This window comes from Scardinius erythrophthalmus (genome assembly GCF_964197995.2).
Source record: "Scardinius erythrophthalmus genome assembly, chromosome: 7".
NCBI classification, from domain to species: domain Eukaryota; kingdom Metazoa; phylum Chordata; class Actinopteri; order Cypriniformes; family Leuciscidae; genus Scardinius; species Scardinius erythrophthalmus.
Genome location: NC_138227.1, coordinates 28,914,429 through 28,929,918, shown reverse-complemented (window position 1 = coordinate 28,929,918; position 15,490 = coordinate 28,914,429). Strand labels below are relative to the sequence as shown.

At 36.8% G+C, this 15,490-nt stretch overlaps 2 protein-coding genes across 5 annotated transcripts in view; one reads left to right on the top strand and one right to left on the bottom strand.

Moving 5' to 3' along the window:
• Positions 1–15,490, top strand: part of chrna10a (cholinergic receptor, nicotinic, alpha 10a) — a gene marked incomplete at both ends in the record, with an annotated part of 388,237 nt that overhangs the window by 340,894 nt on the left and 31,853 nt on the right. The window lies entirely within an intron of this gene.
• The window catches only part of stim1a (stromal interaction molecule 1a), a 56,137-nt gene that overhangs the window by 35,273 nt on the left and 5,374 nt on the right, over positions 1–15,490 (bottom strand). For all 4 annotated transcript variants that reach the window (XM_081370106.1, XM_081370108.1, XM_081370107.1 and 1 more), the window contains exon 3: positions 6,356–6,486. In XM_081370106.1, coding sequence (XP_081226232.1) covers positions 6,356–6,486 — 131 coding nt within the window. The remainder of the gene's footprint in view (positions 1–6,355; positions 6,487–15,490) is intronic.

Genomic DNA, 15,490 nt, shown 5'->3' with positions numbered 1-15,490 from the left:
AAGCAATTCTGCACTTTATCGGTCACTTGGTTTCCATGGCGGAAAGCCCTACCCAAAACTCACTGGACTGAAAATGACAGTTTGTTTGCCCATTATGAGCAAATGACCAGAACTTAATTCAAATGACAATAAACTGTTTACCCTAGGGAACATTTAAGAGCCAAACCAAAGTCTATCTTACAGACGTAATGTTTTAAGATATCCTGTGTGTATTAATGCCGTCGAGTGCTGTGAACATCTAGCGGAGCAAAGGCTCAGTTTGCTCAGACACAGCAGATGGCAACATTGATTACACAACATAACGCAACAGAAGGTTAGAGAGCAGTTCAAGGGATATTTAAGATGGTAAAGAGCTTCAAACTGTGGTTAAACTGCAACCACTGTGAGAGATTTGTCATAAATGTGTAAATATTTAGATGGAGACCAATCACACCTGCTTTCTAGAAATCAAATTTGTCAACCACATTGTTACAACTGACACATCAAGACATGTACAGACGAATGGCTTTTTTTCCCCCCACAACATGTCACAGCAGCAATAATTATTGACATAATATCACTGAAAACGCTGTCACTTTCCCATGCCTTTATAAATGCAAATGAGTCATGGTTTTCAGACAAAGGCCAAGATATTCCTCGACATGCCCACTCAAAGACAAGTGTCGAGCACTCAGTCTATGCGGTGTGGAAACAAACACAGCAAGTAGCGCAACCTAATCTAACGGTTTAATTCTGCGATTGCAAACTGCATCGTATGCCATCAAATCATAGTTTTAAAATTTTGGACTCTCACAAGAATACCAGGATCTTTGCAAATCTGTGGTTGCCATTCCACCAGATTTGCCTTGATGCTGCTTCGGGAAGGGTAGGAGGCGGCAGGACAGAACGCCTACACAACATATCGCTCGAATGAAAGGATGCCAGGAAGGGGCAGGCTCTGCTCCGCTGCGTATGCTTCCAAAACGACACCCAACGAACACGGTGACTGGCTTTCCTTGGGCAAACCGCCACCGGTTCACAATCACAAGCAGTATCATGTTGGACATCATTCATAAAAGAGAGATGGTACAAAAGGCAAATGTGTGAGTTTATTGCTGCGAGAATGAACAGGCCTGGCCTGTTGGGAATTTCTTTGCGGTTTTGAGCTGGCTAATGTTGCTCAACATTAACTGGTGGGGTAATTCAAATTTGTAGTGGCTAAGCTAACTCGATGTGGGTGAAACATAATTGATAAAAACTAATTCTAATAACAAAATGGTACCTGACAAACTTAACCCTGTAAAGAGTAACATATGAAATAATCTAATTTGAGATGGTACAGTTTATTTAACCTTTAGACAAAATATTTAAGCTTTTTTTTTTTTAAGTACATACGTATTTATGTTTGTATCATATTTTATACATCAGGATTTTACAGCTCATATAGTAGGCTATGATAGTAAAATATGGAGTAAAAATAAAAATATTCAATTTGGTGCAGATTTTATTTATATGGCCAAAAAGTAAGATTAAATTCTGATAACTTGTAAATCAATGAGCTTTTTAAAACAGCATAGAATAATTGCATAAAATACATAATATAAATATCATTACTGAGACATTTAGTTGCTGAGTTTACCAAAGCTCTGTAGTTTTAATTATGGGGTGGGGCGCAAAACATATAATGCAATGCAATACAATACAATAATGATTACGAGATGTACAAATAAATGCTCCTCAAAAGCTTGTGTCATATTTGACATTTTTTTTGAAAAATCGTGTTAAAAATTACTGTATGGATAATTACGTAAACTTAAATTGCTTCAGTCCAGTAAATGTTAATCTTGAAATATACGCTAACTAACAATTAGGGCTGTGCGATTAATCAATTGATTTTCAATTTAAATTTTGGCTTCCAAAGATTATGAAAACTAGATAATTGAGACAAAACGATTATTGTGCCACTTAATTATCGCTGAAAAAGCCTATCGATAATTGTGAAATTTTTACTGATATCTAAAATTACTCATATCATGAAATACTCATATCATATCTCCCACCAATAACAGTGTTTAATTAGCTTGATTTCAATATTGACCAAAATAATCAAGATTTTTAAAATAAAAGAACAGCCGTACTAAAAATATAAAAGTTATTCATTTCGTTTATTAAAAGGCCTTTTACTTACTAAGTATGACATATCAATAAGGGGCCAGAAGGCAGGTAGAAGATTGTGTACAACAAATATTTCAGCAAAGTTTTGATCATGTGCATAATTTAGAGGCCTTAATTTCATGGCTCAAATATGATAGAGTAGGCTTTAAAGTGCTAATGGCACGATGCTCAAAAACATCACTAGATGCAATGTAATTTAACAATTAAAGAGCACCTATTATGCAAAATTCACTTTTACATGGTGTTTGAACATAAATGTGCATTGGCAGTGTGTGAGCAAAACCACCCTAGAATGATAAAAATCCACCCAGTGTTTTTTTTACAATCTCAATAAATCATAAGCACCGTCTCAGAATGAGCTGTTCTCAGATTCGGCCCAATGTGACGTAGAATTGCACAGGCCCCTCCCACGACTGTTGATTGACACTGGAGTTTGAGCATAGACCCGCCCTGAGTGAGCTGGACACAGAGTCCGCCATTGTTCGACGCTTGAGCAGCTGTAGACAAGAATGTCTCCTAAGCGATTGAGGTGTGTTGTTGTTTGATGTAAGAATGAACATAGCAGTCTTCATTTACTCCCGTTGTTACTCAAAGATGGATCAGTACAACTGCTCTCGTGATCCAGCTTACAGTCTCCAGAGGAGCGACAGGACTAACCTTACTGGCAGAGATGAAAGTGAGAGCGCGCACTTTATGACAGCTCATCGAGTCGTTTACAGATAAACAGTTTACCAGTTTATTAAGCACCCACTGAAAAGGTGTGTAATATTTGTTTACTGTTGGTTGGTTGTAACAAGTGTCTTGTGTACTTCGCTCTGTATGTTGATGACAATGAAAGGGAGAGAGAGAGAGTTTATGGATAAGACTTTTATGCGCACTGTGTTTATTAGCTCTTACAGTGATTATCTGGAGTAAAACTAACGCTTCATCTTTTGTGTGACGTACAATAAACTTCACTGAACTCATCAGTATATTTTGGTCATCATTCGGACGGGTTTTGCTACAGCAGGCTTGTATTAATAGTGGATAAAAGCAGATGACAAATTAGTTATAACCATAATTAAACTAAACTATACCTGTTCTATCACCATACAGCAAATAATCTCTGGCTCTGTGGGCATTATTGTCCGACTTCTGGTCGAAATGAACAGCGTTACAGAGAGTTTCTGTTTTGATATTATCAGATGAGATTGTCCTGACTCTGAGCGCGAGCTCGTGAGGCTCCGCCCTTTGGGTGACAGCAGCAGCTCATTAGCATTTAAAGGGATACACACTAAAACGGTGTGTTTTTCTGAGCCCCCAAAAATGACAATTTAAACATGCTATAAAAAATTATCTGTTGGGTATTTTGAGCTAAAACTTCACATACACACTCTGGGGACATCAGAGACTTATTTGACATCTTGTGAAAGGAGGCATAATAGGTGCCCTTTAAAAAGTGTATGGCTGTGACAATGTCACTTCAAAAGAAATTTTAATAAAAGTATATGCTGACAGGGTTTTTTCAATCCATTAGGTAACAACAAGAAGAATTACAAGTGGAAGTAAACAGTAAAACTATAAACCCGTGGGATTACGATTATGATAAAGGATTGAAACATAAATACAGGTTTGCAGCATCAAGCAGCAGAGCTAAAATAAAGTAGCAGCTGATAATAGAAGCCTTGCACATTCAATTTATGTTAAAAATAATGTGAATACGATGCAAATGGTCCAATAGAAATTACATAGCAAGCTAAATGAATGCATCTAAACTATTACAAGAAAACATCTAGATAAACAAATCGATAATTTGGTTCTTGGACTAGTATCATAACCATCCTGACTTATTATTTCTCCTAAATAGTTGTGAAACCACTGCTTCACATTTATTTGTTACTGAAAGCCTCCTGGGAATGGATCAATGACATCTGAGATGTGACTAATGATAACTGTAAAGAAACTTAGTAGCACAATTACGTCCAGTCATAAGACTATTCTGCACGTCATATCCTTAGGTGGCAGAATGCTTACAACTGCATTACCTCAGAACCAGTAGGGTAAAGTTCTTTAAGATGAGGGACAAAAACATGACGATTTTCTAAGCTTGTGCAGATGACATGCACAAGTGTGGATTTTGACTAGAAATTCCTCTCTTTTTATCCCTTATAATCAGTGGTTTTATTTAGTAACAGGTTAGGCTGACCCTGTGAGCATTATTTCTGCGAGACACCTCCACATGGGTCTACACTAGCGGTTGTGGCCTCTTCAGACCACCTGATTCAGAATACCATAGTAGTTTCTGGTTTCCTGCATCTTGCATCACAAATAGCAAGATAACACCAACCATGACACACATTGCTGAACTGTGTCACACATGCTGATAAAACACATCGTGTGCTAATGCTTTAACAAGCCCAGACCATTGGAAAGAGCATTAGACAGGATGAATTAGCCAAATCTTATTATTTACAGACATCCTTAGAGGAGGAAGGAAGGATGCAGTTGACTTGAGCACGATACTCTTGTGCTAAGACCATGAGATATTTAGTGTTTATACAACTATCCTCGTGTGTTTACGATCTCGCTGTGTTGTGTTCCAGATGGGCGTTACCTCTGCTAATCTGCTAAGGAAAGGACCACCCCAAACACTCATCCACTGCCTTCGTGCCTCATTGACTTCGTGCTTTATGCCATTGTGCTTCACTTTCATCCTGATTGATTGCGTTTCTCGTCACCTTTGTTTGTTTCGTCATAGTTTGATTGGGAAATAGCAAGAGAGATTGTTTGAGGCTATGACTGTTCGCTCTAAAAATCCCATTTATTTTCTGTATGTAAAATCATTTATTAAAAGAAATCGTGTCCATGGATGAGCTAATGTATTCAAGTTTTATTAACGTTACAGTGGTATGTAGCAGGGTGGGCCGAGAGCATAGACAATAAATCTATAATTGTCATTATAAGAGTAAAAATAAACAATTCAAGACAATAGTATTATTGTACTCTCCTTTACATTACGCAATACATCATGGGGTATTTAATTCCCTAATAAAAAAAAATCAGTTTATTCATATATATATAGTTTTTATATTTTAAACAGCTATATTAGGGCTGCAAGATTTGGGGAAAATGTCATTGCGATTATTGAGGTCAATATTGCAATTGCGATATGCGATTACAATATAATAAACAAATGGTTTCATGAGTCAACTTGCTTGGTTCTCAAGGAAAATGCACACACAGATTAGTGATAATGCTGAAATGTGTATTTCTCAACTCAAACTAGCAACAAAAACTAAATGGCACAGTCTTTTCAAATTTCGATCTTGATTCAATATCGATTCATTTGGATAAATATTAGGTAGCCTAACAGTAGATACATGTTATTTTTTTTATTTTTTATCATAAGTAACCTGCTCTGTCTTGTCTGTCGGAGTCTCATGCTGAATGAGTGAGAGTTGGCAGCCCTGCTCTCTCTGCTCAGTTAACTTATAGCCAAAATGTCGCCATATAACAGAGGTAGAATTTTTTTCTGGCCACTAGTTCAGTGACCGTCTGCTCGGCATCATCTTCACCCGTTCTCCGCGCTGCACACCGGAAGAAAAAGTCACGATGTGACCATACGCACCACACGTGCCACTGCCTAAACTGAAACGTACTGGTCTTCTTTTTATTAGTGGTGTAGAAAATGGGCAAACAGCTCTCAGAAAGAATGGGTTGTCATGTCCACACATGCATTTATTAATTTCATAAAATCGCAGCATTTTGCGTCATATAATCGCATAGGCTTGACATCGCGATTGCGCTATGATTAATCATGCAGCACTAAGCTATATATATATATATATATATTTGTATGCTTTAAAACAAAGTTTGTAATTTTCTGATTAATCTCAGTGATAGTTGTCTTGGTTCATGACTTGAATGCCTATGGAGAAAATATATTTTAAAAATACTTCCAAAACCAAGGCAGTCACTCTTGCAGCCCCTAGGGTAAATGAACAGACAACATGTAAAATGACACACAAGTCACAAGCGGTGACAAGTATTAGAGTTCTATTAACCTACCGCAATAACTCATTTACCGTCATGCTGACTTGAATGTTAATGCTATGAGAAATTAATCAAACACTTGACTTTAAAAGAGAACAAAGGTACATCAACTGCCTCGTTAACCAAATGTTAGCCACTTAAGAATCAGCTTTAAAAGTAATTCACTGACCCCATCAGTCTCAGAAACATCCACATTTCCATTGGCATCGTCGTCCATTTGCTTGTGAATGCTTCGGATGGCCTCAAAACTGAGGATGGCGATCTCGTCCAGGCATAGCAGCTCGTCGATGCGGCAAAGCTCTGAAGAAAAGTAAGAGTCACAGTTAGCAAGATACTAAAACAAACCAGGCCAAAAACACCTAATTTATTCTTATAACGCATGTTCCTGATCTTCGTGATCTTTAATCAAACTATAATCATTTACTCTTTCTTTGAAACAACGTCCTTTCCTATGATGTAACCAAGGCCATGCAGGCTATTGGATAATGATAACCACTAGCTATTTAGTCATTGTTTTAGTGGTCAAACCAACAATCAGTTGGCCATCACACATTCCTAGAGGCTTTATTAGCGTTAAATTGAGGACTAGCGCATTCAAATCGAGGATCGCATCAAACAGAGAAAGCAATCTTTGGAAATAAAGGTGAGATAAAGACCCAATATGAACTGTTGCTGTAGTGATAGTTAATTTAACTGTCCAGGGGTCACAAAGCTAGGGGTGTGCATTGGCACTGCCCTCACGATTCGATTCGATTACGATTCACCAGGTAACGGTTCGATTCAATTCGATTCTACGATGCATTGCGATGCATCAAAATTCTACTGCACACAACAAGGCAAAATTTTCATCAGTCATGAGGCAATACTGTAAGCAGTCAGATATTGAACAACAGATTTTATTGGCTGCTATGTGTGTATTATCACTCTCCTGTATCTTTGACATAAATGTCATTAAATAAAATAAAATTGAATGGTACAGGGTATTGGATATGGCTTTTTCAAACCTGAAAAAGAAAGCATAAATCACTGCTTTCAGTGCTTTGAATGAGAAATGGTTCTCTTCTCTCTGCTTGAGAACCATTTGAAATTAAATTTCAACTTTATTGTCCTACTCAAGGCCAGAAAATAAACAGTGTAGGGTGTAACGGTTCACAAAATTCATGGTTCAGTTCAATACGATACACTTGTGTCACGGTTCGGTACGTTTTCGATACAGCAAAAAGAAAGAAATGCCAGAGAAATTTCCTTGATTTTTTTTTTAATTCTTTTTTTATTAGAGCTAACATCATAAAGTATGAATTTTTTTTTCTTTGAGCAATGATGGAGCTATAATTGACTCTTCTTAGGAGCATATAAAACAAAACAGCTCCTTGGAAAAAATTATATGTAATATTTTGTGCTTATAAACAAATGTTTATTTTAGTTCAGATTAACATTTGAGGGCAGCAATGTTATTCATAATGTCGAAATAAATCCGACATTTAATGTTACTTGAAAGCATTATACTACAATTCCTGCCAAACTTCCAAAGTTTCAGTTAGTGTTACTACAGTAAATCCATGGCGAATATTGCAGATCTGTGGACACTATTCGTGTCACAATGTTTCTTCCTGGTTTCCACGTCAGCGCCGTTTGATCCGTTAATAACGGAGAAATGTGAATGTTTCTCACTAGATCTCGCAGCGATGTTATTACTTTAGTGGCGAGTTCAAATGCTTTCTTTACTGGATCTCTTAGCGTTGTGTAGCCTAGTATAAGATCGGCTCGCGCTGCGTTGGTCCAAACTGATAAACAGTCCGTCACGAGTAGCTCAGTTTCGTTCCGCTTACATTGCGTTTGCCATTTGATGTTGTGGTCGCGCCATGCGTCTACATTATGAGCGCGCTCGCGACGCGCTTACATTTGAAATAACCGTTCGGTTTGAAAATGTGTGCCTTGTACCGAACGGTTTAGTACGAATACGCGTACCGTTACACCCCTAAAACAGTGACATAATCGATTATGGCACTTTGCCGCATCGATGCTGAATCGTGCATGCCCCGCATTGCGATGCATCGCCGAATCGATTATTGTTGACACCACTACACAAAGCACTCTTTAATGAGAACATTGTGTGCTAATGAAGACTGTCTGTGTTCAAAATGATAGCACCAGATCCAATTTTAGAATTCAGAGGTGCTTCCAAACAGCTGTCCTAAAATCCCACTGTGTCCGCAGAGGTTTCCAGCTCAAACTATGAGGGGGGGCTAAAAATAGACCTGGCTGTGGTATTAACTAAAACTAGCAAGCAACTATTTTTAGGATACAAATCTGTACAGCTGTTGTGTTACCACACTCGAGGTTCTGAGGGCTAAGAAAGCTATGGCGTGTGTTGCACAAAGCAGTGAGAGAACCTGAAGTAGTTTGTGTGAACATTCACAAGTGGGAACTTCATCAGATCAGAGTGTGTGGTACTAGGGAGTCTGATGTAGGCTGTGATATATCCGGTTGTGTTTGTGTATATCAGAGGATTATAACTCAAAGGCACCTGTCCAAAAGACCCATGAGCTCCAAAAATAAACCTTGGCGTCTGTCTTTTCATAACACAAGCATGCCATTTCGAAACCTAAGAGAAGACTTCTCTTAAAGCGCTCCAAAAACACAGAGAAGTCTAAGGCCCAATCCCAATTCTCTGTCTTACCCCTTCCCCTTCCCACTTCCCCTTAGTTTTGCACGTTCACGTGAGAGTAAGGGCCTTCCCCTTAGTTTTGCACGTTCACGTGAGAGTAAGGGCTATCCATATGAACGTGCAAAACTAAGGGGAAGGGGTAAGACAGAGAATTGGGATTGGGCAAGATAAAGTCTATCAAAGTCACCTTGAAGGCTTGGTAGATGGTAAAGGGACATGAAGAGAATCATATCTGGTTTCTGAAATGTATGACTTATCAAGTATAATGAACTAGAACCTTTGAGGATATTAAATGCATCATCTTATAGGCTATAACATGCTTTACTCAACAAAAATTGAGCAAACTATAAGAAACTGAGCAATACCTATACATTTCTCAATTGCATTTCTCAATTGCTTTTAACAATTGCAAAACAAAACAAATCATTTTTATTTATTTTATTTTTGAAAGAAGCTTCTTATGTTCACCAAGGCTTTGTTTATTTGAATAGAGTAAAAATACAGTAAAAACAGTAATAGTCAAATATACATTTTAAAATTATTAGTAATTTATTCCCATGATGGCATTTTGTTTACTTGGTATTTAATAAACTAGAAATAAATACAGTAGATTATGGCAACTTGATTCTGTAATTCTATTACAGTATTTTTCACATATAAAGAAATTTGTGTAAAAAAAAAAAAAAAGTGAATAAAAAGGATGTAAGCACTGTCACCAACAGAGCACTCTGTTACCAGTAATCTGGTAAGTTTGTGCAAACTGGGAATCATATTTTTTTTTGTAAATTTAGACCAGGTAACACTGATTTTACGTACAACACACTGTGAAAATGACATGAATATGACAGTGGCCAACTGGATTTAGTGTAGTATAGTTTGAAATCAAGGGTTTAAAGGTGTAGTAAGTGATTTCTGAAAAAAAACGCTGTTGAAAGTGGATCAGACTGAGTACCACAACACACTAATAGCCAATTAGCAACAGGGGGCGTGTCAACTCATGATGCGGAAGGAGAGAGAGTGAGCAAGAGGGAGATTTGAAGAAATACTGTAGAAAGAGAGATGGTTGAGAGACATTACAAAAAGAGAAAAGGTCAGAGGAATATCAGTGGGAAAATAAGTGTTATGATTAGGGATGTCAACGATTAATCGACGATCGATTAATTGTCGATAATACATTTAATCGATAAAACTTATCGATCATCGATTAAGCAGGTATTCATGCGCGTGTGCGCTGCTCAACCGCGAAACATGTAAAGCGAGCGCGCCGGAGTTATGTTTGGGACCATTTTACACCTTCATCATGACTATAAGTTTGCGTGTGCATTCGCAGCCTTTTGTTTTGTGCAAATGTAAGTTGTAATACTTTTTATTTTGTGTAGGCCTATCTATATCTGATTTATCTCATATTGGATGCATTTGGTTAAGAATTAACTCTGTAGTAAAGCGTCAGCTTCAGCGCGCGCAGCTCAAACGGCAGTGCACGACTAATAATGACTATTGGGACTGTAATATTACATAACATTATAAAGAGAACAATATTGTAATAAAACATTGTGAATTATTTGGGTTTAGTTGCCGTGTCGCGTTGCTCCAGGAAGCGCGCGTCCACAACATGAGTAGTTCTGAATGAATAGCACGTAATGTTAACTTAGTTCAAGTTCACTTGTGCATGAATTTGCGTCATTTTGTGCAGATATAATTTGTAATATTATGTTTATTTTTAATATATCTGATTAATCTCATATAGGATGCGTTTCTTTTAGATAAATAACGTGCTAGCAAAGTGCTCCAGTTTAACGGTAGCAGATTCATTCAGCGCGTGCAGTTGTTCCAGGAAGAGTGCGTCCACAACAGTCACACATTCTAAGCGCATATGAGGCGGCGTTGGTGACACGTTGTATTAGTAGTTATATTTGATTATTAAATAATTAATTTAATTATCAATCACATCGAAACATTTTACAATCCTATTAGCCCTTTATTTATATTTAAAACCATTCTCATTGATTTGGTGAGGATTATAGCGTGCATTTGCACACCCTGTCATGCTGTTGGCCATAGCCACTGCAGTAGACGCATATCGCAGTATTACGGCTAACGATTAATCGATTAATTGATCGTTAATTTAAATGACGATCGATCATAGGAATTTGTGAAAATTGACATCCCTAGTTATGATAATTAATGCGATATGGCTCAGCTTGTCAGTGAACTACGGCTCTGTGTAGTAAATGTCGCTTCATTTGAAAGCAGGTGATGGCGATTTACTACTAATCAAGGAACCGGTTTTACTGACGAGATGCGCCTAACAATGTCATGCGATATATCGCCCAGCCCTACAGTGCTGGTGTTCTCAGCGCTATCAAAATAAAATCCCCGCTTCCAAACAGAAACACTGATCGGCTGATGCAGAAATTGAAATAAATGACAGGTTTACCGCTAATAAAAATGATTATCATCACTATATCATTTTAATTTTTAGGTCCAAATCATACTCTACCCTAGCAAAAGAAATCAAAAGCTTGATTGCATTCCATCATGATACATCATCAACGCAAATCATATAGGAAGTATGCATTGCATTCGCCAAATTGCCACAACAGAAAATAGCGGAAATTGTCAGTTCTGCATTTTAGGTCTAATACAGTCATGGCGAGCAACAGTTTATAAAGTGTTGACATGTTTATAGCTAGCTACCAGAATAACAGCCAGGTAACTATCGCCTCCCTGAGTAAAGTCACATAGCATCATAAGAATGCTTGTCAAGAACATACAATGGGACAGAGCACTTGCAATGTGTTCGCATACTGTTGTGTAGAGCATCTTCCAGGCTTTCGGTTACAAACTGATGTCCTTGCTATATAAAGTGTACTTTATATCACCAGAACAGGGTTAAGATCAAAAGCACTGGTCAAAGCCATAGACAGCGCCTTTGTATGAAACATGGCTCGCTCTATCAAATCAGGGTTCAGTGAATACAGTGTTATGTAATGCTTCAGTCCCCTTTATTACAGAACGGATAGTCATTATAAACCTGCATCACAAACTTCATATAACAGATTACCTAAACCTATGCATCTCTAAAAGAAAGAAAGAGAGAAGACAGCAAACCACAAGTTATTTTCTGTCAATCTGCTGTTATATAACAGATCTTTGGGGGGAGTCTGACAACTAGTGCACCAAATGGAGCTCATGGTACATTGTCTTCTCCAACAGGGCTGCAAACAAAAGCAGGCCAGTGGCATCAGTGTTGTTTGCTCTGTGGAGCGCGACCAGCAGCCTCAGGAGACACTGAGCTCTAGCGGTGCGGTTCTATCAGACCTGACACAGACAGGGCGTTCCAAAGATCAAGGCCCGTGGAGGCATGGCGGGTACAGGTGCTCGCCGCTGAACCTTGAGTTTTTGGTCATAGGGAGGATGTTTAATAAGGGCTGGATAAGAGCTGCAGTTTTAGGAAATACACAACTACACGAAAATTTGAGGCTAATATGTTTTTTTAAAGAATTCTCTTATGCTCACCAAAGCTGCATCTATTTGAGCAAAAATATCAGTAATATTGTGAAATATTATTACAATTCATTGTAACTGTTTTCTATTTCAATTTATTGAAAAATAAGAAAATAGAATTTCTTATTAATGTTGAAACTGCTTAATGTTTTTGTGCAAACTGATACATTTCAAAATTCTTTGATTGAATTACATTTACTATTTACATTACATTATTTGAAATAGAAACATTTTGTAGCATATTATAAATGTATTTATGATCACTTTTGATTACTTGCAGAATTTATTTATTTATTTATTTTCAAATAAAACCTACTGCCCAAACATTTTGCTCATAGACAACACAATGTATGGCTTCCTCCAGATATAATTGATGGTGTCAGTAGATTACATTTCAAATGGTTGCTCATGAATTGATGTTAATTTTGTCATGAGTTTGAAGCCACATTATGGTGAGAGGAAAAAAAGAACAGGAAATCTTGCAACCCCAAACTTCCTTAAACGCTTGTGAACAAATTTGAAAAAGGGCAAAGTTGCCACATTTCCCATGTGCCTATTAAGTGCTGGGAAAGCTAGAACAACACTATTATCTAAGGCTAATTTCAGTTACTTCTTAATACTTATGTCTTCTTCCTGTCTAGTATAATAGCCACTCAAAAAAAATCTTTCTAAATGATCATGCAACTCGGCCTGGTATTTTAATGCTGTCAAATTCAGTGTGCTCGAAATTTTTTAAATAGTGACATATAAAAATTTCCTGATGCAAAGAATAAGAAAAACAGTAAAAACATCTTAATGAATACAGCTATTAAAGCATTGTAAAACACCCATACATGATTGAGGTCAATTTTTAAGTAGACATTGACGAAAATCACCCCGAATAATATTTCAGCATTCCTTTGATTAACGATTACTGTGTATGTGTGCTGTATATGTATGCAACAGATTCACAAACAGTCTTTTAAACCACACAGTATTGTTATTTCTGTCTTACAATAATTCATACCACAGAAGTACTGGGATAAAAGTTTATAGCTCGGATATAAACACTGATGTCTACGGTAGATCAAAATAGAGTAAATTTTGCTATAAATAACAGTATTTGCTTCAAAAGACTGTCAATTACATCGTTACACCAGTAGGTGGCGACAAGTGATTTAAATGTATTCATCATTGAATCAATCATTCAAAGGATTCATTCAAAAATGCTGACTGAAGTAACTTATGAGTGAGTCACAGAATCATGCATTCAAACCAATTTCTTTTTATTTGATTTCAAATCAATTAAAAAAAATAAATAAACTGCAGCAATTAACATTTTGTCAGAACATGTTACATGCTATTTGTTATTTTGTTTCGTTGTCTATTAAGAATTGTGAATGTGAACTATTTTAAACAAAAAAAAAAATTAATCGAACAGATCTAACCAACACACGTTTACTCAGAGTGACTAAAATTATGCATAGTTCACCTTTAATATGCCATAATAACCACAAAATATACATTATAAACTGCCAGGAAGGAGACGCACTGTGCACTTACCCTTATGAAATATTTACATTAACCAGTTTCATGTGAAATACTTTACCCCGATCGGACACAGAACAGGGCAATGTTCGAATTTGAAAAAACATGCAAATTTGCTACACTAACTGCGTGCAAAGTATGCAAATTATCTGTATGGGATACCCAGATTATCTACTACCTTTACCAGATTGTGCAGTATTACAGTGCACACTGTGAGTGCAAGTAACTCTATCCCACAATGCAATGCACTCGACTTGAACTTTCATTCCCAGTGTGATGAATGAAGTGGAAGTAACACCAACTGCGATTTTAAATATCTTTATCACTAAAAAATGATAACACAAAAATGTATTAAAAGATACAAAATAACAATCTCAAGACACCACATGGAATTAATGTGATACTACTAGGGCTGTCACGATTAAATTCAAATACTCAATTTAAAAAAAATCCTCGATTGCAATTTACCTCTGTCGAGTAACCGGCAAAATGCAGGAAGGTGCGCATTCCATTGAAGAGAATCCATGAACCGCATTATTAGACCATTTTCTAAGGCTGCACGTGTATTAAAACTGAGTTTGGATTGCTTATAACGTTCATCTGGGAACGCAATGTGCGCCATTTCACCAGATTTGTAAGGTGAATCATTTTTAAACCCAAGAGAATACATCATATGTTAAGTATGCAAACTGTTCAATGCGACTTCAAAATAAAAGTCTAAACCCTCGCTCTGAGATTGCATGTTTTTATGTCCACATTTTCTAATTAAAAATAAATAACAGTGGCGGTGGCATTTCTATTTTAAAGAAGTTGCCAAATATTAAAGATTTTAGTTAACATTTGAATTAAATATTGTTTGGCCAATATTAAACCAGGATTTGATCTACAGTACTGTAAAGTGTTCACCAGAATGTTGGCCCCCTTCTGCAGGCATTTGTTATAATACATAGCCTAATGCACATAAGTTGATTGTCTATATTATGTATGTTATATTATGTATTTTAACAGCGTTTTCTATAAAACTATAATATAATTACTTGATTTTGATACTTTATTTGAAACACTTATTGCCTCAATGTTATTATTTATTTATGCATTTAAGTAATTTTAAAGGCTATTGTTTGATTAGGTCTGTTTTTATTACTACAAAAAAAAAATCTGATTACTCGATTAATCGCCAAAATAATCGTCTGATTACTCAACTACCAAAATAATTAGTAAGGACAGCCCTAGAAACTACTTTGCAAAGTTACATGCAACTCTCTACAGGTCAATTCAGCACGAAATTTAGTGTGAAAAAGAGTGAGCACATACAGTACAACTCGTTCAGCCAGTAACCGAATGGTGTAGTATAACCTCATGACTGGGATCTATTCCAGCTCAACAAAAGCTTTGAAACACACTGTGGACTTTAGGCAGTTTTCCAAAAGGGCTCTCATGTCATTATGCCATCAAGATCAGATGGTTTGATTTGTTAACATAACACGGAAAAAGCAAGACCACCAGAAGGCCATCGCTATTCATTGTAAAGCACTACTTTTACATCTTCAAGTTGAATTAAACAAGAGCCATTCAGCCAGAACATGACTGATAATACACAAA